Here is a 24,698-nt window from a genome sequence, read left to right as displayed (position 1 = left end):
GGGTCTCACAAGAAAACATGAGTGACCTAAGGAACTTCTGGCTCCACTAAAGAAAATCCTCGATAATTACAAAGGGGAGTTGTCTTCCCAAGAATGAAACTGTCATTTAGGTTTGAAGGTGTAGCCCAGGGGTAACATGAATGATACCACTTCTTACTCAACCAGTAACCCCACAGTCTGTCTACACCATGGCATATTCCTCATCACACTGCCTTTTTTTTAATTCTTTTTTTAAGATCTATTTTATTTATTTAAAAGAGTTACAGAGAGAGGTAGAGACAGAGAGAGGTCTTCCATTCACTGGTTCACTCCCCGAATGGCCACAACTGCAGGAGCTGAGTTGATCCAAAGGCAGGAGCCACGTGGGTGCAGAGGCCCAAGGACCTGGGCCATCTTCTACTGCTTTCCCAGGCCATAACAGAGAGCTGGATCAGAAGTAGAGCAGCCAGGACCCAAACCAATGCCCATATGGGATGCTGGCACTGCAGGCTGGGACTTTAACCTGCTGTGCTACAGCGCCGGCCCCTACACTGCCCTTTAAAGAACCATCTTAGCAAAATCAAAGTTATGGGGTCAGTGCTGTGCTGCAGTGGGTTAACGCCCTTAGCACCGATATCCCATATGGGTGCCGGTTCGAGTCCCAGCTGCTCCTCTTCCAACCCAGCTCTCTGCTATGGCCTGGGAGAGCAGTAAGAAGATGTCCCAAGTCTTTGGGCCCCTGCACCTGCACGGGAGACCCAGAAGAAGCTCCTGACTCCTGGATTCAGATCAGCGCAGCTCCGGCCATTGCGACCAATTGGGGAGTGAACCATCAGATGGAAGACCTCTCTCTCTCTCTCTCTCTCTCTGCCTCTCCTCTCTCTGTGTGGCTCTGACTTTCAAATAAGTAAATAAATCTTTAAAAAAATAAAATAAAAGTTATGGTTTAACTAATTCTTAGACACCTTTTGCTTCTGAGAAGACAGCCATGGCTTTCAAACTCTAAAGTTTTATTTTAAATTCAGGTAACAATGATTATGGGTTGCTGCTCTCAAAATTCACTTTTTGAAGGGGTAACCTTCAGGACCACACAGTGTGAGCTTATTTCAAAAGAGGGTCTCTATGGAGAGAATCAGGTTACAGTGAGGCCATTAGGGTGGCCTGTTACCCAGGATCCTTGATATCCTCATAAAAGGAGGGACGAAATTCAAACCCAGAATCAGGCAGAAAGGGATGAGCATGTCTTTTAAGTCTTGTTTATCACGTTGTCCACATATAGACAAGTGGGCCAAAGACAGAGCATCAGCAGACCAAGAATGAGTGTGATATACATAGTCATACTGCCATTGGATGGGGTAGAAATAAAGCTGTCCCCAGCAAGGCAGGGAAACCCTCTGTCTCTACAAAAGGGTAGAAAATACTTCTACCTGCCAGCAGCCCAGGGAGAGAGCCCTGTCAACCTTGCAATCCTGACAACTCAAGCGAAAGCACAGCTAAGACTCCCAGCAGCAGTGCCTGGTGGGACCAGGTCTGTGTGTCACTGTTTCCCAGCGTGGATGATCAGCAGAAGAAATCAGTAATGAGGATGAGAAACAGAGACATTCTTTCTGAGATATCCCCAAACTGGCATTAGCAAAGCAATGTTCAGTTCACCCCTACTAAATAGGTGAGGACATTTGCCATTTTCAAGAAACTAGAGGGCAGTTATTTAGCAAGACACTAGTTTTCATGGGCTTTCCTGGGCACTAGGAGACAAAGGAATTACCAGTCTGTGGCCTGAACCACTGAGGGCAGGGATGCTGCAGGAGATGGAAAGTCTCTAGGAGAAGAAACTCGATGGATACAAGTCAAAAGTTACAGGAAAAGCATCAGACAGGAGCACTGATGGCCAATAACACCTTTATTTTATTTTTTAGCGTTTATTTTATTTATTTCAAAGACATAGTTTCAGAATAGAGAGAGACAGAGAGCAAGTGTGTGTGTGTGTGTGTGTGTGAGAGAGAGAGAGAGAGAGAGAGAGAGAATCTTCCATCCACTGCTTCACTCGTGAATGGCCCTGGTCCAGTACTTGAATATGCAATGCCTACATCACAAGCAGTGGCTTAACCCACTGTGCCACAATGCCAGCCACCATTTCATTTCTTCACTCTGTCTCTTTTTTTCCTTCAAATCATGCATGTTCTGAGTCCTTTACACTAATTAATTTTAGCCTCATAAAAACCTTATGAAGTATTACTACTGTCATCATTGACATGCACTCCAAAGTCCCTATCAGAGGCATGAATGGTTGCACAAGTCAGGTTTAATCCTTGCTGCATTAAGGAGAGGCAAGGAGAGTTATAGGGCATTTTGTAGCCTGATTCAAAGAATCTACAGGATTTGGGATTTACGAAGATGATTTGGGATAAGGCTCCGAAAAGCCAGGTTTCATTATGGATCAGGTCCTGTCATGAGGCAGAGTTGATCCTGTAACTGAGTATATTGGTCAGCAAATTCTAGAAGAAAGACAGGTTACATAAGGCTAATGAAGTAGCAGTCACTCATATCACCAGGAATTTTGTAGTCTGCACAGGGAGATTTTCCTTTATCTTCACTTAGACAATATTATCAATTGCTCTCATCTTGTGTCTCTTTATCAAAAGCACAGAATGACCTTGTCTGATATTAGCTGATATTAACACTCTATGGGTTTTTTTATTTCTAACAGGATAACACCAAGGCCCAGGCCAGCTCCTAAGAACACCAAGGCCAAGATGTGTCAATTCAGTTGCCCCAAATTACCCATTGATAAAGAAACAGACGTGGGCATTAGGCATAGAGGCACTCCCACGATGGAGTGACTGAGTTCAAGTCTCAGCTCTGCCCCGACTCCAGCTTCCTGATACTGCACACCCTGGGAGGCAGCAAGTGATGGCTCAAGTACTGGGGTCCCTGCTATCCACCTGGGAGGCCTCAGTTCCTAGTCCCCCAGGAGTGGCCTGGACCAACCCTGGCTATTTCAGATATTCAAAGAGTGAAACAGCAGATGGGGCATCTCTGTCTGTCTGTCTGTCTGTATCTCTCTGTCCCTGTGACTTTCAAAGAATACATACAAATGAATAAAAATAATGGTTGTTGTGCTGCAGTGGATGAAGACACCACTTGGGATGCCTGTATCCCATATCAACACACCAATCAGAGTTGTGGCTACTCTGCTTCTGATTTGGCTTCATGATAATGCACCTGGGAGGTAGTGGGTGATGGTCCAAGCACTCAGGTACCTGCAAACCAAGCCATGTGCAAGGCCTGGAGACAGTTCCTGATTCCTGGTTTTGCCTTGGATCACTGAGAGGTGAACCAGTAGATGGGAAATTTCCTTCTCTTTCTCACTCTCTCAGTGTGTGTCCCTCCCTCTCTAAGTCATTCTTTCAAATAAATAAATTGTTTAAAAGAAAAGAAAACAGAGGCCCAGGAAGTTCGAGTTACTGACCAAAGGTCACACAGATGAGTGCAAAGCAAGCTGTGAACCTGAGTAATTTCACTCCAGGCTTTGACCCTGTGCTATAATCAAGAGCCAGAGGTAGCAGTGGTGACAGCCTAATGCCACCTGTCCCAGACCAGAGGACACCACAAGTGATATTCTAGGAGATACGGTGTCAAGGATGCTTTTGTCTGCACAATTTTATTCTTGTTTATGTAACTTGTATTTATAATTTCCTTTTTTAAATTTATTTGACAGGTAGAGTTATAGACAGAGAGAGAGAGAGAGAGAGCAAAGTCTTCCTTCTGCTGGTTCACCCCCCAAATGGCCACTACGGCCGGCACTGTGCCGATCTGAAGCCAGGAGCCAGGTGCGTCCTCCTGGTCTCTCATGGGGGTGCAGGGCCCAAGCACTTGGGCCATCCTCCATTCCCTTCCCGGGGCCACAGCCGGAGCTGGACTGGGAGAGGTGCAAACGGACTAGAACCCGGTCCAGCGCCACAGGCAGAGGGTTAACCAAGTGAGCCACGGCGTCAGCCCCTGTACCTTCTTTTTATTTTTTCTCAACTTTTATTTAGTAAATATAAATTTCCAAAGTACAGCTTAAGGATACAATGGCTTTTCCCCCTCCATAACTTCCCTCCCACCCGCAACCCTCCCATCTCCCAATCCCTCTCCCATTCCATTCACATCAAGATTCATTTTCAATTCTCTTTATATACAGGAGATCAATTTAGTATATATTAAGTAAAGATTTCAACAGTTTGCACCTACACAGAAACATAAAGTATAAGATACTGTTTGAGTACTAGTTATAGCATTAATTCACATTGAACAACACATTAAGGACAGAGATCCTACATGAGGAGTAAATGCACAGTGACTCCAGTTGTTGACTTAACAAATTGACACTCTTGTTTATGGTGTCAGTAATCACCCTAGGCTCTTGTCATGAGATGCCAAGGTTATGGAAGCCTTTTGAGTTCGCCGACTCCAATCTTATTTAGACGAGGTCACAGTCAAAGTGAAAGTTCTCTCTTCCCTTCAGAGAAAGGTACCTCCTTCTTTGATGGCCCGTTTTTTCCACTGGGATCTCACTTGCAGAGATCTTTCATTTAGGGTTTTGTTTTGTTTTGTTTTGTTTTGCCAGAGTGTCTTGGCTTTCCATGCCTAAAATACTCTCATGGGCTCTTCAGCCAGATCTGAATGCCTTAAGGGCTGATTCTGAGGCCAGAGTGCTATTTAGGACATCTGCCATTCTATGAGTCTGCTGTGTATCCCACTTCCCATGTTGGATCATTCTCTACCTTTTTAATTCTATCAGTTAGTGTTAGCAGATACTAGCCTTGTTTATGTGATCCCTTTGACTCTTAGACCTATCAGTATGATCAATTATGAACTGAAATTGATCACTTGGACTAGTGAGATGGCATTGGTACATTCCACCTTGATGGGATTGAATTGCAGTCCCCTGGCACATTTCTAACTCTACCATTTGGGGTAAGTCAGAATGAGCATGTCCCAAATTATACTTCTTCTCCCTCTCTTATTCCCACTCTATATTTAACAGAGATCACTTTTCAGTTCAATTTAAACACCTAAGAATAATTGTGTGTTAATTACAGAGTTCAACCAATAGTATTAAGTAGAACAAAAAAAAAATACCAAAAGGGATAAAGTATTAAGTTGTACATCAACAGTCAGGACAAGGGCTGATGAAGTCATTTTTTCTCATAGTGTCCATTTCACTTCAACAGGTTTCCTCTTGGTGCTCAGTTAGTTGTCACCGATCAGGGCGAACATATGATATTTGTCCCTTTGGGACTGGCTTATTTCACTCAGCATGATCTTTTCCAGACTCCTCCATTTTGTTGCAAATGACCGGATTTCATTGTTTTTGACTGCTGTATGATATTCTACAGAGTACATGCTGTATAGTATTCTATAGAGTACTTCTTTATCCAGTCTTCTGTTGATGGGCATTTAGGTTGATTCCGGGTCTTAGCTATTGTGAATTGAGCTGCAATAAACATCAAAGTGCAGACAGCATTTTTGTTTGCCAATTTAATTTTCTTTGGGTAAATTCCAAGGAGTGGGATGGCTGGGTTGTATGGTAGGGTTATATTCAGGTTTCTGAGGAATCTCCAGACTGACTTCCATAGTGGCTTAACCAGTGTGCATTCCCACCAACAGTGGGTTAGTGTCTCTTTTTCCCCTCATCCTCGCCAGCATCTGTTGTTGGTAGATTTCTGTATATGAGCCATTCTAACCGGGATGAGGTGAAACCTCATTGTGGTTTTGATTTGCATTTCCCTGATTACTAGTGATCCTGAACATTTTTTCATGTGTCTACTGGCCATTTGAATTTCCTCTTTTGAAAAATGTCTATTGAGGTCCTTGGCCCATCTCTTAAGTGGGTTGTTTGTTTTGTTGTTGTGGAGTTTCTTGATTTCTTTGTAGATTCTGGTTATTAATCCTTTATCAGTTGCATAGTCTGGAAATATTTTTCCCATTCTTTTGGTTGCCTCTTCACTTTCCTGACTGTTTCTTTCGCAGTACAGAAACTTCTCAATTTGATGCAATCCCAATTGGTAATTTTTGCTTTGATGGCCTGTGCTTCCAGAGTCTTTTCCTAGAAGTCTTTGCCGGTGCCTATGTCTTGCAGGGTTTCTCCAATGTTCTCTAATAATTCGATGGTGTCGGGTCGTAAATTTAGGTCTTTAATCCATGTTGAGTGGATTTTTGTGTAAGGTGAAAGGTAGGGGTCTTGCTTCATGCTTCTGCATGCGCCAGCCCCTATAACTTCTATAACTATCAAGCTAGTACCAGTGGTGATGGTTTCACGTCTCACCATTCTGCAGTTTAAGTTATGTTAGGCACTGGCATCATGATACAGCAGGGTAAGCCTCCTCTTGGGAGGCTGGCACTCCATTTGAAAGTATCTGGGCTCATGTCCCACCTCTGTTTTTAGTCCAGTTTCCTGCTAACACATCTGGAGACAGCAGTAAATGGCCCCATATTTGGGGCCCTGCCACTCATGTTGAGAGACCCAGAGACAGTTGAAGGTTCCTGGCTTCATTCTGGCCCAGTATCAGTCAGTGCAGACATTTGGAAAGTGAATCAGCAGTTGGAAGACCTCTTTGTGTCTCTCCCTATCTCTGTCACACTTTCAAATAAACAAATATATAAATCCTAAACTAAATAATAAATCAATGTTCTTTTATTTAAATATATTTTTCACTTTTTGGACTTGGACTTTGTCTAAGATGGAAAAAAATCTTCTAACTGTAAACCAAAAGGATAATTTAGTGTTATTAAGAATTACTTTTAACCAAGTCACCAGATATTCCCATCCATCAGACTGATGATCTCAGTTCCAACATCTTTCTCACTTTACATGTGAGTATTGCAACACATGTTTCTCATCTGACCAACATACATTGTATTACTATCAACTGTTATGCAATCCAATCCAAACTTTTAACATTTAGTGATTCACGGTGTCAGAAAATAATTTAAAATACCGTTCTTTTTTACTTTTACTCAAAGATATATGATAATGTAATGAGAAAGAGTTTCCAAGAAACTTTTTTAAAATTATACTATAGTTTAGGAAATTAGTACAACTTAAGAAAGTAGGTGATAACCATGATTTCAAAGACATACAAGAATGATATCAATGTAAAATACATGTTTAAAATAAAACACAATATTCCAAGTTGATGTAACTTTCATACTCTATTAGATGCTTCTAGGAGAATTGCTTAGTAGGTTCTTTTAATGCCAATCTTCATAATAAAGGATTATGTCCTAGCTAATTAAACTTGATGAACAGAAATTCAAATGCCAACTAAAGGATTTGCAACTATCTAGTTATTTATTTTTCAGAATCATTTTAGGGGGTTCCTACAGATATTTATTAAATTTTTAAAGCATTTTATTTTTAACTGACAAATTGTACATAAATATGGGCATCATGTAATGTTTCTATACTATTTTTTTAAAGTTTATTTATTTGAGAGGTAGAGTTACAGACAGTGAGAGGGAGACACAGAGAGAAATGTCTTCCACCCACTGGTTCACTCCCTAAGTGGCCACAATGGCCAGAGCTGCGCCGATCTGAAGCCAGGAGCCAGGAGCTTCTTCTGGTCTCCCACGTGGGTGCAGGGGCCCAAAGACTTGGGCCATCTTCTACTGCTTTCCCAAGTCACAGCAGAGAGCTGGATGGGAAGATAAGCAGCTGGGACTAGAACCGGCACCCATATGGGATGCTGGCACCACAAGCAGAGGATTAACCTAATGTGCCATGGCTCCGGCCCCTATACTTTTTTTTAAGATTTTATTTACTTATTTGAGAGGTAAAGTTACAAACAGAGAGAAGGAGAGGCAGAGAGAAAGGTCTTCCACCTGCTTGTTCACTCCCCAATGGCCGCAGCAACTGGAGCTGGGCCAATCTGAAGCCAGAAGCCAAGGAGTTTCTTCCAGGTCTCCCATGTGGGTACAGGGGCCCAAGTCCTTGGGCCATCTTCTACTGCTTTCCCAGGCCATCCATCAGCAGAGAGCTGGATGGGAAGAGGAGCAGCCGGGGCTTGGACTGGAGCCCATGTGGCATGCCATTACTGCAGGCGGAGGCTTAGCCTACTACATGATAGCACCAGTCATATTGCATAAAGGCCCATCAGAATACACTTACTATCTTCTCAAACAATTAACATGTTTAAATTAATTAATTCATTCATTAATCAATTGTTCATTTTTTAGTTTTTAACAGATTCAGTGTAAGTCCAGGATAAACTTACTGTCCCCTCAGTTTACATTTCTTTCCTTAATTGATTCATTAATTTCTAGTTATTTAGTTTTTAACAGATTCAATGTCGTTCACTGACAAAAATCCAAGAACACAATGATATTCCCTTCTTCCTCCCTCTCTGCCCCCCTCCTTCCTTCTTTAAGTTTTCAAGGTAACATATTTTTAATTCTCATTGTAATCAAGGGCTTAATGCACCACCAAATAAAGAGTTCAACAAGTAAGAAGTGCAGAGATCCTAGTTTAGTGAGCATGCAGCCAAGGGCTATACACAATAATAAAATAGAAAGATGACCATTTCTCCCACATACAGGAAATTTTAAAGTAACCCCAGATCATCAGAACTATGGCAGTATAACTTTCTTAAACATTGGTTTGACAAAGTTATAAAACAAAGTTTAATGAACCCTAAAACTCTTTTTGAATATGAATCATTTATACTGTTGTAATTTACCCAAGACAGTTCGTAAGACGTCCAGAGACACTCCGAAGGAAGGAATCCCAGGAGGGGGAGGTGGCAACACTTTATACCCATCAAAGGCCCTGGTGAGTTACTGTTTTCAAGCATGACTACAGACAAACAGTAGAAAACCGTTGGGGTGGGCACAGAAGAAAGAATCCACTTTCCACTATCACCGTGGGCAGTTCTGGCCACAGAAACCTCCTGGAGTTGTTCAAATGATTTCCCAGAGGGAATCTGTTTTATAATCAAGTACCTTTTACTCATTCTTGGACGTTCTACATGCTTGCCTAATTTATCAAGTGTGGATATCTTATAATCTCAATATAAAAATTACACGAACTGTCCTAACCCACAATGATTTCACCTAATATTTTCACCTATTTTAAGCTTTACAAGAAGTGGACACTGAACATTTTGCTATATTCAGACCAGAATGATAGCATGGTACATTAATAAAGATATGTTCATGATATTTAAAAGACAGGCATCCTAGCTATGCCACAATTGAATTGTAGATACGTCTATTGAAAGAAATAAGGAAACATCTTTCCCTGCATTTGAAATTTATTTGAATCTACTTATTTCCTTAGAAGTTTGTGTGTTTTGTTGTGTTTTTAAAAAATAAAACCTTGGGGCTGGCTCTGTGGTGTAGTGGGTAAAGCTGCTGCCTGCAGTGCCAGCATCCCATATGGGTGCCGGTTCTAATCCCAGCTGCTCCTCTTCCACTCCAGCTCTCTGCTGTGGCCTGGGAAAGCAGTAGAAGACGGCCCAAGTCCTTGGGCCCCCGCACCTTCATAGGAGACCCAGAAGCAGCTCCTGGCTCCTGGCTTTGGATCGGTGCAGCTCCAGCCATTGCGACCAATTGGGGAGTGAACTAGCAGATGGAAGACCTCTTTCTCTCTGTCTCTCCTTTGCTCTCTGTGTAACTCTGACTTTCAAATAAATAAATAAATCTTTAAAAAAATAAAACCTCAAATATCATGGCAAGAATCAAATAATTCACAGAAGAGCTAACAAACTAGCATCAGCACATGAGTGGGGAGGAGAAAGTGAGAAGGGACAAGGTTAATGCCCCCAAAATCACACATTGCAAGAAGAAATTGTGGCTTTCCTGCAGGGACTGCAACTCCTAAGTTTAGTTTAAATAACCTGGACCCACAGGCAGACCTGAGAACTGGAGCTTGTATGAAATTGGGCACAGCTGTTACAATCCAGCCCTCCTTGAGGACACTCTGGGAAAAGAATCAGGAGAAGTTCAGAAAAGCAGTATCCACTCCAAGTCTTTTGTTTTTTAAAGATTTATTTATTTGGAGGCAGAGACAGAGAGAGCAAGAGAAAAAGAGACATAGAGAGGACTTCCATCTGCTCGTTCACTCCCCAAGTGGCCGCAATGGCCAGAGCTATGCTGATCCAAAGTTAGGAGCCAGGAGCCTCTTCCAGGTCTCCCATGTGGGTGCAGGGGCCCAAAGACTTGTGCCATCTTCCACTGCTTTCCCAGGCCATTAGCAGAGAGCTGGATCGGAAGTGGAGCAGCTAGAACCGGCGCCCATATGGGATGCTGGCACTGCAGGCAGTGGCTTTACCTGCTATACCACAGTGCCTCCCCTCCCCCCACTCCAAGTATTTAAAAATCACTGTCCGGAAAGCTTCTGAGCAACGACAGTTCAAAGAAGGACATTTGCCGTGGAGATGAAGAAGCAGAATTGGGGATTTTTTAGCTCACACAGAGATGAACTTGACAGAGGAATTAGCTGACATTGAGGAATGCCCACCAAAAGGGTGTGTGGTGGAAAAGCCAGGGCAGTGAGATACACACAACACCTGTAGCCTAGAGTCAGGTCAAGCCACACTCAGCAGCTTGAGGTTCATTATCGATGAGGAGAAAATATTAAAGAGAAACCAGAAAGAGAAGTTGTGTCCCTATAAGTACGCAGGCTCTACTAAGGAAGAAATCTTGAGGGTCAAGAAGCACTGGGGTGGTCACATTTTTGTGTACAGAATGACAAATTACAATGATATTTCAGCATTTTTTTTAAATATCAACAACCCAGCTATTATTTTTTTAGCCACTAGAAAAATACTAAGATTGACTGAGATTCCTGACTTTGAATTCAACAATCCGGGTATTTTACTTTTTTTTTTTATATAGATTTGTTTATTTATTTGAAAGGTAGAGTTGCAGAGAGAAGGAGGGAAAGGAGAGAGAGATCTTCCATCTGCTGGTTCACCCCCCAAATGGCCACAATGGCTAGTGCTGGGCCAGGTCGAAGCCAGGAGCCAGGAGCCTCATCGGAGTATCCCATGTGGGTGGCAGGGGTGCAAACTCCCAAGCCAGCTTCAGCTGCTCTTTCCAGGGCACCAGCGGCAAGCAGGATTGGCAGTGGGGCAGGCAGGCCATGAACCAGAACCCGTATGGGATGCCAGCACTGCCGGAGGCAGCCTAACCCGCTGTGCCACAGTGCAGGCGCCAATCCAAGTATTTTTTAAAGGCCAGATTGAGGAACCAGCGTTGTTTCACAGCAGGGTAAGTAAGCTGCCTTAGACCTGGCCCAGCCCTGACCATTGCAGCCATTTGAGGAGTAAACCAGCAGATAGAAGATCTCTCTTTCTCTCCCTCTCTCTGTAATTCTGCCTTTCAAATTAATGAATGAATTAACTGAAAAAGGAAGGCATATTGACCACTGGGCATTTCACATGGCAGTTACGCCACTGCTCAGAACACCTGCATTCCATATCACAGCACTTGGGTTTGAGTCTCGTTTCTGCTCCCAATTCTAGCTTCCTGTTAGCATACACCTATGGTGGACGCAGGTGATAACTCAACTGGCTGGCTGTCTGCCTCCCATGTGAGAGACCTGGATTGAGTTTCTGGCTCCTGGCTTCTGCCTCGCTGAGCCTCAGCAATTTCAAATATTTGGGGAGTGAACCAGCAGGTTGGATAGGAGCTCTGTTTGTTTGTCTGTCTCTTTCTCACTCCCCATCTCTTTTAAACGAATTTAAATAAATAAATGAAAGCAAGCAAGCCAACCAGATAGACACCAGGAAAACATGGCCTAGAATTTTTAGCATAATAACATTCATGTAAGTGATACTATTTTGTTGTAAACACACAAAAAAGTGACAAATTTTCAGGCCACAGAGGATTTGATTTAGTAAATGGATATGTTATTATCACATCAAAATTGGGAAGTCTTAAGTTTCAATTCAAATTATTTTGGTGTTAATTAACCTTTTACAATAACTTAGGATCATGTCCAACAGCGCCAATTTATCATGCACTGATTCTTAAGTATTTCATTAACTGATTTAAATAAGTTCCATTGTTTTAAAAACCAGCCATTGACTAATGATTTTCAGATTTATGTCTTTGTTCCATGGACTCCTTAGTACTCCAAACTCACATCTATATGCCTTCTGGCATACTTAAGTGTCTCAAGCTTAAAATCTCAAACTTAAAATGTCCCATGAAAGATTCTTGAATCTCTCCGTAAGTCTGTGCCTCCAACAATCTTCCCCATCTTGTTATAGGGTAACTCCATTCTTAAAATGTGTAGGACAAAAAACTTTGAATCAGAGGCAGGCATTTGGCCTAGCAGTCAAGAGACCAGTTTGGATGCCCACATGCCATGTTAGTGGGGCTGAGTTCAGTTCCCAACCCTAGCTCCTAACTCCAACTTCCTGCAAATGCAGATCCTGGGAGGCAGAGGTGATGGCTCAGTGCTTGGGTTTCTGCCACTCCCATGGAAGTCCTGGATTGAGTGCTCAGATCCTGACTCCAGACCCTGCCGTGGGGCCAAGGTGAGCATCTGGGGCATTAACCCAATGACTGGAGCACTCTTGCTCTCTAGCTCTCTCAGCCACCCTCCTTCCCTCTCTCTCTTCTCTCTCTCCTTCTGCCACTCAGGGCCAGTAGTGTGGTACAGTGGATTGAAGCCACAGCTGGCAACTCCAGCATCCCATATCTGAGTGCCAGTTCAAGTCCTGGCTGCTCTGTTTATGATTCAGCTCCTGCTAATATATCCTGGGAAAGTAGCAGATAATAGTCCAAGTGCTTGGGCCCCTGCCACCCACTTGGGATACCTGCATACAATTCCTGACTGCTGGTTTCAGCCTGGCCCAGCTTTGGCCATTGCATCCCTTTGAGGAATGACCCAGAGGATGAGAGATCTCTTTTCCTGTTTCTCCTCCCTTCTCTGTAACTCTGCCTTTCAAATATATACATAATTTTACAAGGCAGATTCATCTCTGATTCCTCTCTTTCCAGGGTTCACATTGAATTCATGAGCAAATCCTGTGAGCTCTCCTTCAACACATATCCCAACGTGGACAATGTCTCACTATTTCTATTACTGTCAAACCATCATCGGCAATACTACTATAAGAATTTTCTAACTTGTCTCCATGTTTCTGCTCTTTGCTAGAAAATTTGATCACAGGATTGTTCCAATAGCTTCCTATTTCTCTGCAATGATGTGACCCTTCATATTTGCCTGGGTCTACATGATCTAGTTCCTTAGAAACCATTCTGACATTATACTCTGCAATTTCCCACTCAGTTGTTTCATTTTCATTTTAGCTACAAAGGCCTCATTTGGTAAGTCAAATTCCCACTATTCAAAATCAGGACGTTTTCATTTGCCCTGTCTTCTAACTAGAAAGTTCTTCAATTAAATCTATGAATTATTCTTAGGCTCCTTTTTCAAGATACACTCAAAAGGTACACATGCCTTGTACTCTTTTTGATCAACAGATACAATGAGACACACTTTACCCTTCTCATTAAACTCCCACTCTAATAACCAATTTATACTCATTTTTATGCTTGTCTTCCTCAGCCAGAGTAGGTTCCATAGGATCAAAATACCATCCAATGTATCCACTGTGGTCTCCCTAGCACATACATATCAGATGTTTAACAAAGGTTTATTAATACATTCTATAATGGCAAAAAAATAGAACTTCATGATTTTATAATATATCCTCTTTTAATCTATCCTTCACTGACTTCCTAAAAGACTCATTGTACAGAGTTACAATTCATAAAATATTAGCAAATTTCATGTGGTTAATGAATTATTAGAGAACATGGTGTGCCTATTCTGGCAAACTTAGCTTTTTCCCTTGGTTATAAATTTTCAATACATGCTCAGGTTTTTCTCACCATCAACACACAACCACAGTCTATATCTGTCTACAGTTCCATCATAAGGGAACTTTTGCATACCTGAGTGCAATTATGTGAAGCCAGAACTAACATTACCTGCCCCATCAGATCTCAGATTTATATATGAGCCAAAGATAAATGGAATTCTCTAGAGCCAAAAGAATGACAACAACCAGAGAAATTTATTCCTAATTCCCAGGCTCATAGATATTTTTAGAAATCACAAGTGGTAGAAAGCTATAATTATGAAAACAACTGTACATGTATTCAACAACTGTGTAACTTACACAATTACATAGCGAAGTTCTAATCTCCTTCCTTACTCTTTGGTGGATTGTGGTAATGATCTCAATCATTTGCATATTCCTGTACCCACCTCCTTTCCATGGTTTCAATATTGGCAAAGAACTGGTACCTATTCCTTAACTTTGGTCTTGGCCAGGTGACCCTGTTGAACCAACAGAGTGAAGGCAGACGTGACAGTATGCTGCTTTCTGAGCACAGAGGTGAAGGGACTGTGAGGTTTCTGGTTGTCCTTTGCTCTGTGGTCATTACATTAATTATGGCAGGCTCTACAGTTTCTATATGAGAGCTCATGGAGCACAGCAAATCCAATCAGCCCATAGAATTCCAGGAACAAGTAAGAGACCCCACAATCACAATACCCTGAAGAAAGTACTTGGCTGAGCCCAGCCCAGCCAAGCCAAAGCCATTTGAAGAATAAATACTTATTGTTTTAAACACTGAGTTTGGAGGTACTTTGTTGTACACAACAGAAAATCAACAGAATCGTCTTTCCAAAACATTCCTTTAAACTTCCTTAAAAAAAGTTCTCATAAGTTTGAAAAAAAGTTCAACCAAATTCAAAAACATGAAATGACTTCCAATCAAAATTTAGGTAGAAATACCCAGTATGATACCTTATAAAAACAAAATGCACAGGAAAAATTTCTAATGAATTATCATTTAATAAATTATTTTCATAGAAATATTAGTAAAATGTGATATTGGAGAGTTTTCATGATAAAGAAGCTTGAATGAAACAAAATAGGAATAAAGAGAATAAAAGCCTTGTGATACTCATTGATGTTAGCAATTCCATATTCCATAAAGAATCTGAGTGTGCAAGAGCCATGTAAGACTGTAGTTTGCTTAAAAGAAAAGAATTCCCAGAATAATAAAAGCTACCCTTTGAAAAATGGAATGAAAAGCAGCACACGATTTATCAGACTGTAACTAAGAGATTGTTCAAAAGCCTAGGAGAACAATCGCAGCATACAGTCCTCAGCCACGAGGGCTACAGACTCAACCTAACATTACCCAGAGGGCCCACTGAAGGAAGACACAGAGGAGACATCTAGACACAGACACTTTTATAGGAGACTGTCATAAAGCATTGGTGGAAAGTCTTCCTGAATATCATGCCAGAATCATTTATTTGAAACCCAAATGGTTCATGAGTCACCAAGACTCTCATAAATCAAAATGGCTGTGAGGGTAACTTGCTTAATTTTCCACTTGTTCTTGTAAAGTACATATACTGAAAGAAAGTTTCCTTTTTATGTGCACATTGAACATACGCTAAAGACAGGCTTTAATTTTAAGAGACTTTGAAATTAATTTCTTTTCCCTCTTATGACTACTTCCCCAAAAGAATACGCATATACATATATGGGCATTAACATCTCTTTAGTCTGACAAGAGAATATATCACTAGATTCAATTCAGAGACAATCAACTAGGTGGAATATTTCAATTCATGGGAATACAGAAGGCCAATGAAACACACATTTTGTCACCTATGTCTCAAATATTCCTAACTCACCATGTGTCATTTTTCCTGTAATAACACATACTCTGTCCTATCCAGCAAAATCAACATGCAGATGGGATTTAGTAGCAGCTCTCTTTTATTAAGAATTTATACAAACCAGAAAATTAATTTCCCATAATTAACTCCCTTAAGCACCAGAGCTGCCCCATAAAATAAATTCTATTATTGTCTGCAGTTTACAGAACAGAGAAATGAGGATTAGATTTGCTAACTCGGGACAGAACCTGAATTGTAAGCCCTGTTGACTGATAACTGACTCTGCCACCATATCACCAGTCTAAAAAGTGGTAAAACAAAATAGTCGTCACCAGATTTCCTCTTAAGGAAAGAACAGTCAGAATTGAAAGACATCCTGCAAGATGCTTGATTAGGAAGTCCAGGCCTTGAGAGAATTAGTTATCTGTAGTCTTTCTACTGAAGAAATCTCTCATTCAAATATTAAACATGAAGTTCATGACAGTTTGATGCTGAACAGTGAGTGGCAGAAGTCTGGACAGTTATCTAGCAAATGTGAATACAGAAATTATTTCTAAAAATAAAGATGTCTGATACTCAATTTACCCTTCTATGTTGGCTACATTCCTCAGCCTTGTGTGAGACATATTTGGTTTGTTTTATGTGTTGGTAGTGGTTAGAAATGAAGAGTTTGGGTTCTACTTCTTGCTCAATATATTAAATGAATGCAGTGAAAGCAGAACCTAAAATGTGGGAGTGATCATTAAAGTGTTGGGTTCATGGGAATCTACAGAAATCTTCAGAACCTTCTTGGGGCCTGTGTTATGGCTCAGCATGTTAAGCTGCCACCTGTGACTCTGGCATCCCATATGACTGCTGGTATCCAGTACTGGCTACTCAGCTTCCAATCCAGCTCCCTGCTAATGCACCTGGGAAGGCACAAGAGACGGGACAAGTGCTTGGGTCCCTGCCACCCATGTGGGAGACCCAGACAGAGTTCCAGGCTCCTGGCTTCAGCTTAGTCCAGCCCCAGCCTTTGCAGACATTTGGGAGGTGAACCGATGGATGGAAGGTCTCTCTCTCTCTCTCTCTCTTGTTCCCTGTCTCTAACTCTGCCTTTCAAGTAAATAAATAAATAAATAAATAAATATTTTCTTAAAAAATGAACTTTCTTATGGTCCTAGATGTCCATTAGAATGAGGAATATGGGAAGAGGAGTTGGCATTTCTTTTAAATAAATATTCAAAGAGTGACACCCCACTGATATCATTCATCCATTTATCCTTTACTGTGCTATACTCACCATTGATGAATCTATCACCCTATCCCTGCCTCTAAGGACACCCACCCTCCCAAGAACAAGTGGCTCATCCTGAGCCCAGATAATTGCCAATCGATGGCACCTCCTCTCTGGGCTGCATTCTTAGTTTGTTTTCTCTTCATCTCCTCCTTTTTCTCTTTCTTCACCCAAAACGAACCCTGAATTAACCACAGCTCTGTTGTGGCCATGAGTCAAGATTCCCTGTATAAACAACATCTGCTCTGTGGGTTCTTCTCCCACAAATAATTGAGTTGATTAGAAAAATACAGTAGTCAGTGAAGTCATATCGAGGACAAGAACCGTGAACAGCCAGAACAGATTGGAGCTCTCCATATTTCTGCATAAACCAACAGTGTGGGAGGGGCACTCCTCACAAACAACAGCTGCCCCTTCACACACGTTGGAATTTAAATCCTAACAACACAATTGCAGGAAAAAAATGTAACTGCTAGCAGAAAGTAAATCTAAATACAATTACCTATCATTGAGTTCAGTGAGGAACAAAACAATTCAGGATGGTTTTAAAACAGCATTTTTACCCACTTTTATCCCCAATAACCTGTTCTCATTAATTTTTATTGGACAGTGAGCAAGGGAGACATGGAGACAGAGGAACCTCCCATCTACTGGTTCACTCCCCAAATGCTGCAAGTCAGAGTTGGACCAGGCCAAAGCCAGAAGCCAGGAGCCCAGAACTCAATCCTCATCTCTTCTACTTGGGCAGCAGGGACCCAGTTACATATGCAGCTATCACCACCTCCCAGAATCTGCGATAGAGGGAATAGGAGATGGACCTGAGAACTGAATACTGGCATCCATCATGCAACACAGGCATTTAACTATGAAACTAATGACAACACTGTTTTTTAAATGAAAACAAAAATGTTATCTAATTTCTTTCTTTGGCCTTCATCCAAGATTTTGATGCCTACATAGTTAACAAACTGTATTAATTACAGCTGGGAGGTACTCTTGTTTTGTACTATTTCTAGACTATACATACACATCCTCAAATACAACACACGCCTCATACTCTTCTCATTTTCTCAAAGGAATTTTTTTTAATTTTAATTTTTTTTTATTTTTTTATTTTTGACAGGCAGAGTGGACAGTGAGAGAGAGAGAGAGAGAGAAAGGTCTTCCTTTTACCATTGGTTCACCCCACAATGGCCGCCATGGCCGGCGCACCCCGCTGATCCGAAGCCAGGAGCCAGGTGCTTCTCCTGGTCTCCCATGAGGGTGCAGGGCCCAAGCACTTGGGCCATCCTCCACTGCCTACCAGGGCCACAGTAGAGAGCTGGCCTGGAAGAGAGGCAACCGGGACAGAATCCGGCGCCCCGACCAGGACTAGAACCTGGTGTGCCGGCGCTGCAGGCAGAAGATTAGCCTAGTGAGCCGCGGCGCCAGCCCCATACTCTTCTCATTTTTACAACAAAGTTTGAAAGACATAAGAACAGATGATACTAACATTGGAAAGAGGACAAAGAATAATAGAGAAGTGGTATCTAGCATGTCTCTTAAAGATACATATCCTTCAGAGACATAAAAGCAAATGGAACAATTAATTACACAATACTACACACAGATAGGGTCTCTTACACTGTAAGATGTACATTTATTCTCTTTATAAATAACTCAGTCTGTGATATTAAGTTATACCAACACAAACTGGATTGAGACTCTTGAACTATTTGCTTTTTCTTAATGGAGACATTTAATGTAATAAATTTCCTTCAAACCACTTTCGCTACCACTCCTAAGTTCTGATATATTTTTGTTGTCTACTGTTTGATTTCCTTTTTTCATTTCTCTTTTATTCCACTGGTTGTTCAAGATTATGTTGTTTAATTACAACACATTTGGAAATTTCTCAATTTTATCCAGTTTTGATGCCTAGTTTCATTAGGTTGTGGTTGGAGAAGATACTTGAGATGACCTCAGCCTTCTTAAATGTGTTAACACTCATTTTGTGACCCAACATACTCCTACTAACTATCCTGGAAAACACTCTGTATGAGTTTCAGAAGAATGCATACTCTGGAGGTGAGCATTAGCCTACAGTTAAGACATAAGTGTCCCACATCAGAGTGCCTGGATTCAGTTTCTGACTCCAGCTCCTGACTCCAGCTTCCTCCAGATGCAGGCCATGAGAAGTGGTGGTGATGGCTCAAGTAGCTGGGTTCCTGCCACTGATATGAGAGATGGTTTGTGTTTCCAGCTCCTGGCTCCAGTGCCAGACCAGCCCTGGCCATTTGCAGGCATCTGAGAAGTGAACCAATGGATGGGAGCTCTCTATTGTCGTCCCTCCCCCGCCCACTTCTCTCTCTCTCTCTTTCTCTGTGTGTGTGTGTGTGTTTGTGTGTGTGTGTGTGTGTGTGTGTGATTCTACAAATAAAATTAATGCTGTAGGATATAGTATTGTGTATGTGTGTCTTAGGTCCATCTAGTTTATACTGCTATTCAAGTCCAATGTTTCCTTAGTGATTTTCTGCCTGAATGATCTATCCATTGTTTAAAGTGGGGTACTGAGGTCCCCTACTTTTATTGCATTGCTATTTATTTCTCTCTTCAATTCAGTTGACATCTGCTTTATGTTCAGGTGCTCTCATATTATATACACATATATTTATTATTTTTATATCCCGTTTATGAATGGATCTCGTTACCTTTATACAATTGTGGTTTTATGTCTTTTAACAGATTTTGAATTAATGTTGATTTTGCCTGATATAATTATCACTATCCTGCTATCTGAAGCTTTCATTTGTATGGAATATCTTTCTCTGTCCCTTCACTTCCAGTCTCTGTAAATCTCACAGACCAAGAGGCACAACAGAATTGGATCTTTTTCCATTCAGCTACTCCACATAAACGTGGTCCTCTTGAAGTAAAATCATTGTCAATGGTAAGAACTTACTATTGCATCATGTTAACTACTTTCTGCCTGTTTTGTGTGCCTTGGGGCCTTTCTTCTCCTCTTTACAATTTCACATGGATCAATTCCATTCTCTTTATATTTTCTGCATCTACTATAGATTTGTACATTGTGGATATCATGTAGCTTACAGAAAATAACTTGGTATAACTACTTTAATCAACTTAACATCAATTGCATATAAAATTTCTACATTTTACTTTTCCCCTTCCACATACTTTTGTGCTACTGATATCATACTTTACATCTTTTTCTATTGCGTATCCATTTACCAATTATTGAAGCTGTCATTACTTTTTTTTTTTTTGGACAGGCAGAGTGGACAGTGAGAGAGAGACAGAGAGAAAGGTCTTCCTTTGCCGTTGGTTCACCCTCCAATGGCCGCTGCGGCCGACGCGCTGCGGGCCAGCGCACCACGCTGATCTGATGGCAGGAGCCAGGTACTCATCCTGGTCTCCCATGGGGTGCAGGGCCATTTTCATTTACAAAAGGTAGGCTATGTTTATTTAGTCACAAGCAGTGGACTGACTCAGGTGACTCAATACCACAAGACACTGCTTCTCCTCCACTTCATTCTGAGTCCCAGGGCTGACACCAGACTGGCAGGAGTGCTGCTTGAGGCCTGTTCACAGGTTTACAAGTTTCTCATTGAGGGAGATCTGTGACTGTGTGAGACTGGCCAGGTAGGTCACCATCAGCAAGTCATTGATGTTGCTGTTGAGCATGGTCTCGAAGTCATCGGGAACTATTTTGGGCACGTGGTTAACCAGGCTCATCAAGAAGCGGCCCACAAAGGTATGTGGAAGAGGAAAAGTAAAATGTAGAAATTTTATATGCAATTGATGTACTTGGGCCATCCTCCACTGCACTCCCTGGCCACAGCAGAGAGCTGGCCTGGAAGAGGGGCAACCGGAACAGAATCCGGTGCCCTGACTGGGACTAAAACCAGTGTGCCGGTGCCGCAAGGTGGAGGATTAGCCTAGTGAGCCGCGGCGCCAGCCATGTCATTACTATTAACTATCTTATTAAAGTTAAAAGTGATCCACGCACCATAACTTACACGTCACCATTAATATACTAGAATAGGAGTGGGGACTATCTGGCCCATGAGCCACATCATAAAGCCCACAAAATCATTTGGTTTGGCCCTGCGAGGCAACCAAAGGCAGGACTAGAGATTCGGGAAATCTATAGCAGGCTATTCTTTTTTTTGTACACCAATGTTTATTTTTCAATTAAACAGTCCTTTTTAAACACAAGGAATGAATTCTCAATCTTCATAAAGATGAATTAAAAAAGAAATCCCTCGGTATAGTATGTGTAATTACTGTGTTCTTGATCACTACTGGTGTTTACTATTTAACATCAACAACAAAAGACAGGTTACTTAAAATTTCTAGCTATTTTTAAGTGGATAATTTTGGATGAAGTGCAAATGATGTTGTAAATATACAAAGGTCCTTGGCAGAACAAAATGGCCCACCACCTCTGTATTCTGATGTTGAATATGAGTTAACAGTGATTTTTTTATATGCTAAGCTTTATCAGGTATAGTATTCTTGGCTGGAAGTATTTTTTTCCTTTTTTCAATAGTCTTAATATATTGACCCAATCCCTTCAGACTGCAAGCGTTGTGTTAAGAAATCCACAGATAATCTCAGGAGGGTTCTCTCTCCTTTCCTTCTGAAAAAACACACTGCATAATCTCATTTGCTTCTTGATGTCCCACAGGCCCAATATGGTTTCTTTATTGTTTTTCATTCTCTTGTCTTTTTGTTCTGCTAATTGGTTCATCTTAAATGGCCCGTCTTGAAGTTCACTGATTCTTTTGCATGATTCGTTTTGCAGTTAAAGCTCTCTGTTAAAGTTTTAATTTTTGTAATGTATTTTCCTATTTCACTATCTCTGTTTCTCATTTGTGTTTTTTATCTGTATTGAACTTTCTATTTTGTTTATGTATTGTCCTGATTTTCTTTGTGTTCTCTTGCATGCCATTGAGCTTAAGAGGAGTATTTTTAATTATTTGTCTGGCAATTCATAGACTTCCATTTTGTTGTGTTTGGTCACTACAGCATCATTAGTTTCCTTCCGTCCTACCAGTTTGCCTGACTCTATGATTCATATATCCTTGCATCAGTGTCTGTGCATTCCAAGGTGCTAACCCCACTTTCAGTCTTCACAGAGTGTTTCGACAGATGACAACACCCCCCGCTAGGTCTCCAGCACTGCAATCCAGTGGTGTTGATGCCAGGTGACACTGCTGCCGCTTAGTTGGCTGTACTTCCATAGTCGGTGGATTCCAGTGGATGCGGATCCTGCCTAGTCCCTGGGTATACTTGGAATCCTCAGGTACCCAGATCAAAAAGGCTATCACTGGAGGAAAGTGACTGCTTCAGGGTTCACAAACCGGTTCTTGAGAGGACAAGATTCTTAGCAGGACTCACACAGGTCTCTGGGAGGAGGAGAGACTGGGTGGATTCCTAGCTTGGTATCACTAACCCTGGACCACAGCTTGTATGTTGTGGAACTGAGTCGCAGGCCTGTTTCACGGCCAGAGCCAAGACTGAAGTCTGAAGGCCTGCTTCAAGTGGCAATGGACCGGTGTGCCTTCTGCTAGTTTCCTGGGTGGAAAGGACTATTACTGAACCACAGCTAAGCAGCCTAGAGCCAGATCACAGGATCTCAAAGCTCCCTTAAAGGCACTTCTGCTCATAGAGGACTGCCTAATTATCACTTCTGTGAAAGGATACTGGTAGGGAACCTCCTATTGCATTGATTTGCTAAGGTCCCTCCCAAAGGAATTTTAGATTACCATTAACCTATTCTCCATGTTTAGTGCACATCCCATCAATTTTCTATGAAAAAAAAAATTCTATATGGAGCACATGGTTTGCAACCTCTTTTCAGTCATATAAAAATAAACCAAAAGCGGTAGGTGCTGTGGCTTAGTAGGCTAAGCCTCCACCTGCGGTGCCTGCTCCAGCCACTGCAGTCACTTGGGTAGTGACCCAGTGGATGGAAGACCTTTCTGTCTGTCTCTCCCTCTCTCCATCTGTACTCTACCTCTCAAATAATTAAAAAAAAAACTTAAAAAAAAAAACAAGAATTATTAGAGAATGTTTAATGACTGAGCAATCTTGTATCTGGATATATCAAAACACCCTTATTATCTTGCAATTCAATTGCTTGTGCTTTTGTTACTTTTTCTTCTTAAGCTCTATAAAACTGCTATAGCTAATTTCCTTGGTGTATCAGTTATCTATTTTCATTTAACACATTAAACACAAACTTAACAGCTTAAAATAATACCCAGGTATTTATCTCACAGTACTCATGTGTCAGGATGGGCATAGCTTAGGGAGGTTCTCCAGTCAGGGTTCCAAAAGACTGACATCAAGGTGTCAGCCGGCTGCACCCTTCTGTAACTCAAGTTCTCTTCCAAGGTTGGACAGCTGTTGGCAGAATTCACTTCCTTGTCATGGTAGTACAGAGATCTTCATTATCTCACTGAATATCACTAAGGTGCACTCAGCTCCTAGAGACGTCTGGCAGCTGTCACATGGTTCTCTCAAAGGCCCTCTCACATACTTTCTGTCGCTCCCCCTCTTCATGGAGGAACGACACAGGACCCTGCGCTGTTCTTTCGTCTGCTCGGCCCTCCCCGAGTTTGCTGCTGGTTCTTCCCGGGTTGGCTACCGTCCCTTCCACCTTCGTGGAAGGGCGGTTCCCCCTAGCCACTTTCCCCACTTCCGCAGGGGAGCGGCACACCGCCGGCCGGCTCTCTCGGGGGCTGCACAGGTGTTCCTTCAGATAGATGTTCCCTTTAGATGTTCCTGGTGCATGTTGTCTCTCTCCTCCTTTATAGTCCTTTTCCACCAATCCCAACTCTGCTACCCACAACGCCGAGTACGCTGCTCTCCTCCAATCAGGAGCAGGTCCTGCAGTTTATTGGTTGAACTGGAGGCAGCTGTGTAGAAGCTGTTTCTCCCTTCTCAGCGCCATATTGTGGGAGAGCAGATGCATAGAATAAGTCTTAATTCCAGTAACTTAGTCTAGTCCGGGTTGCTCCCCACAGATCCCCCTTTCTTTTTATTTTTTGGCATTGATACGCGCCTGTCTTCGGTGCCCCGCGGCACACACTCTGCTCTGCTTGCTGGAGTTGCCCACAGGTGCTTACAAGCCCTACCAGTCAGGCAAACCGAATCCGGGTCCTCTCTTCACCATGTTGTGAGGAGGTTTTTAGGCGCTGATGCGTGCCTGTGTTCGGTGCCCTGCAGTGCACGCTCTGCTCTGCTAGAACTGCCTGCAGGTGCTTACAAGCCCTATCAGGCAAACCGAATCCAAGCCCTCTCATTGCCGTATTGTGGGGAGACTTATTGATGTTAATTCGTGCCTGTCTTCGGTGACCTGCGGCTCATAAGCTGCTAGCCGCCCACAGGTGCTTATCGTCTTACTAATCAGGCAGACCGAATCCAAGCTCTCTCATTGCTGTGTTGTGGGGAGGCCTTATTTTTCTCTATTTCTCTATCTCCGGGCATTCCTATTTCTCCTATTTTACTTCTATCTACCAGCATTCCTATTTCTCTCATTTTACTTCTAAACTTCTGTTTCTCTTATCCCTGCGGCTTCCCGGCGCCCGCTCCGAGGCTGCTTCTCCGCACCTCGCCCCGCGGCGGCTTCTCCGCTCTGTGCCGCTTCAGCCCACGCTTCTCTCATCTGCGCGGCTTCCCGGCGCCCGCCCCGCGGCGGGTTCCCGGCTCTGCGCGCACGCTCCGCGGTCT

General features: G+C 42.3%; 1 protein-coding gene across 1 annotated transcript in view; it reads right to left on the bottom strand.

Annotated features, from left to right (window-relative positions):
- LOC149124921 (uncharacterized) overlaps positions 1–20,693 on the bottom strand; it is a 30,625-nt gene extending 9,932 nt beyond the window's left edge. The window contains exons 1-2 of the mRNA XM_089301755.1: positions 20,556–20,693; positions 2,216–2,291 (exon numbers count right to left, since the gene is read on the bottom strand). Coding sequence (XP_089157881.1) covers positions 2,216–2,291; positions 20,556–20,693 — 214 coding nt within the window. The remainder of the gene's footprint in view (positions 1–2,215; positions 2,292–20,555) is intronic.
- Positions 20,694–24,698: the final 4,005 nt, after the last annotated feature.

This window comes from Oryctolagus cuniculus, chromosome 8 (assembly GCF_051225735.1).
Source record: "Oryctolagus cuniculus isolate XC-2025 breed Fujian yellow rabbit chromosome 8, ASM5122573v1, whole genome shotgun sequence".
NCBI classification, from domain to species: domain Eukaryota; kingdom Metazoa; phylum Chordata; class Mammalia; order Lagomorpha; family Leporidae; genus Oryctolagus; species Oryctolagus cuniculus.
The sequence above is the reverse complement of the archived record's forward strand: the minus strand, read 5'-3'. Positions and strand labels throughout refer to the sequence as shown.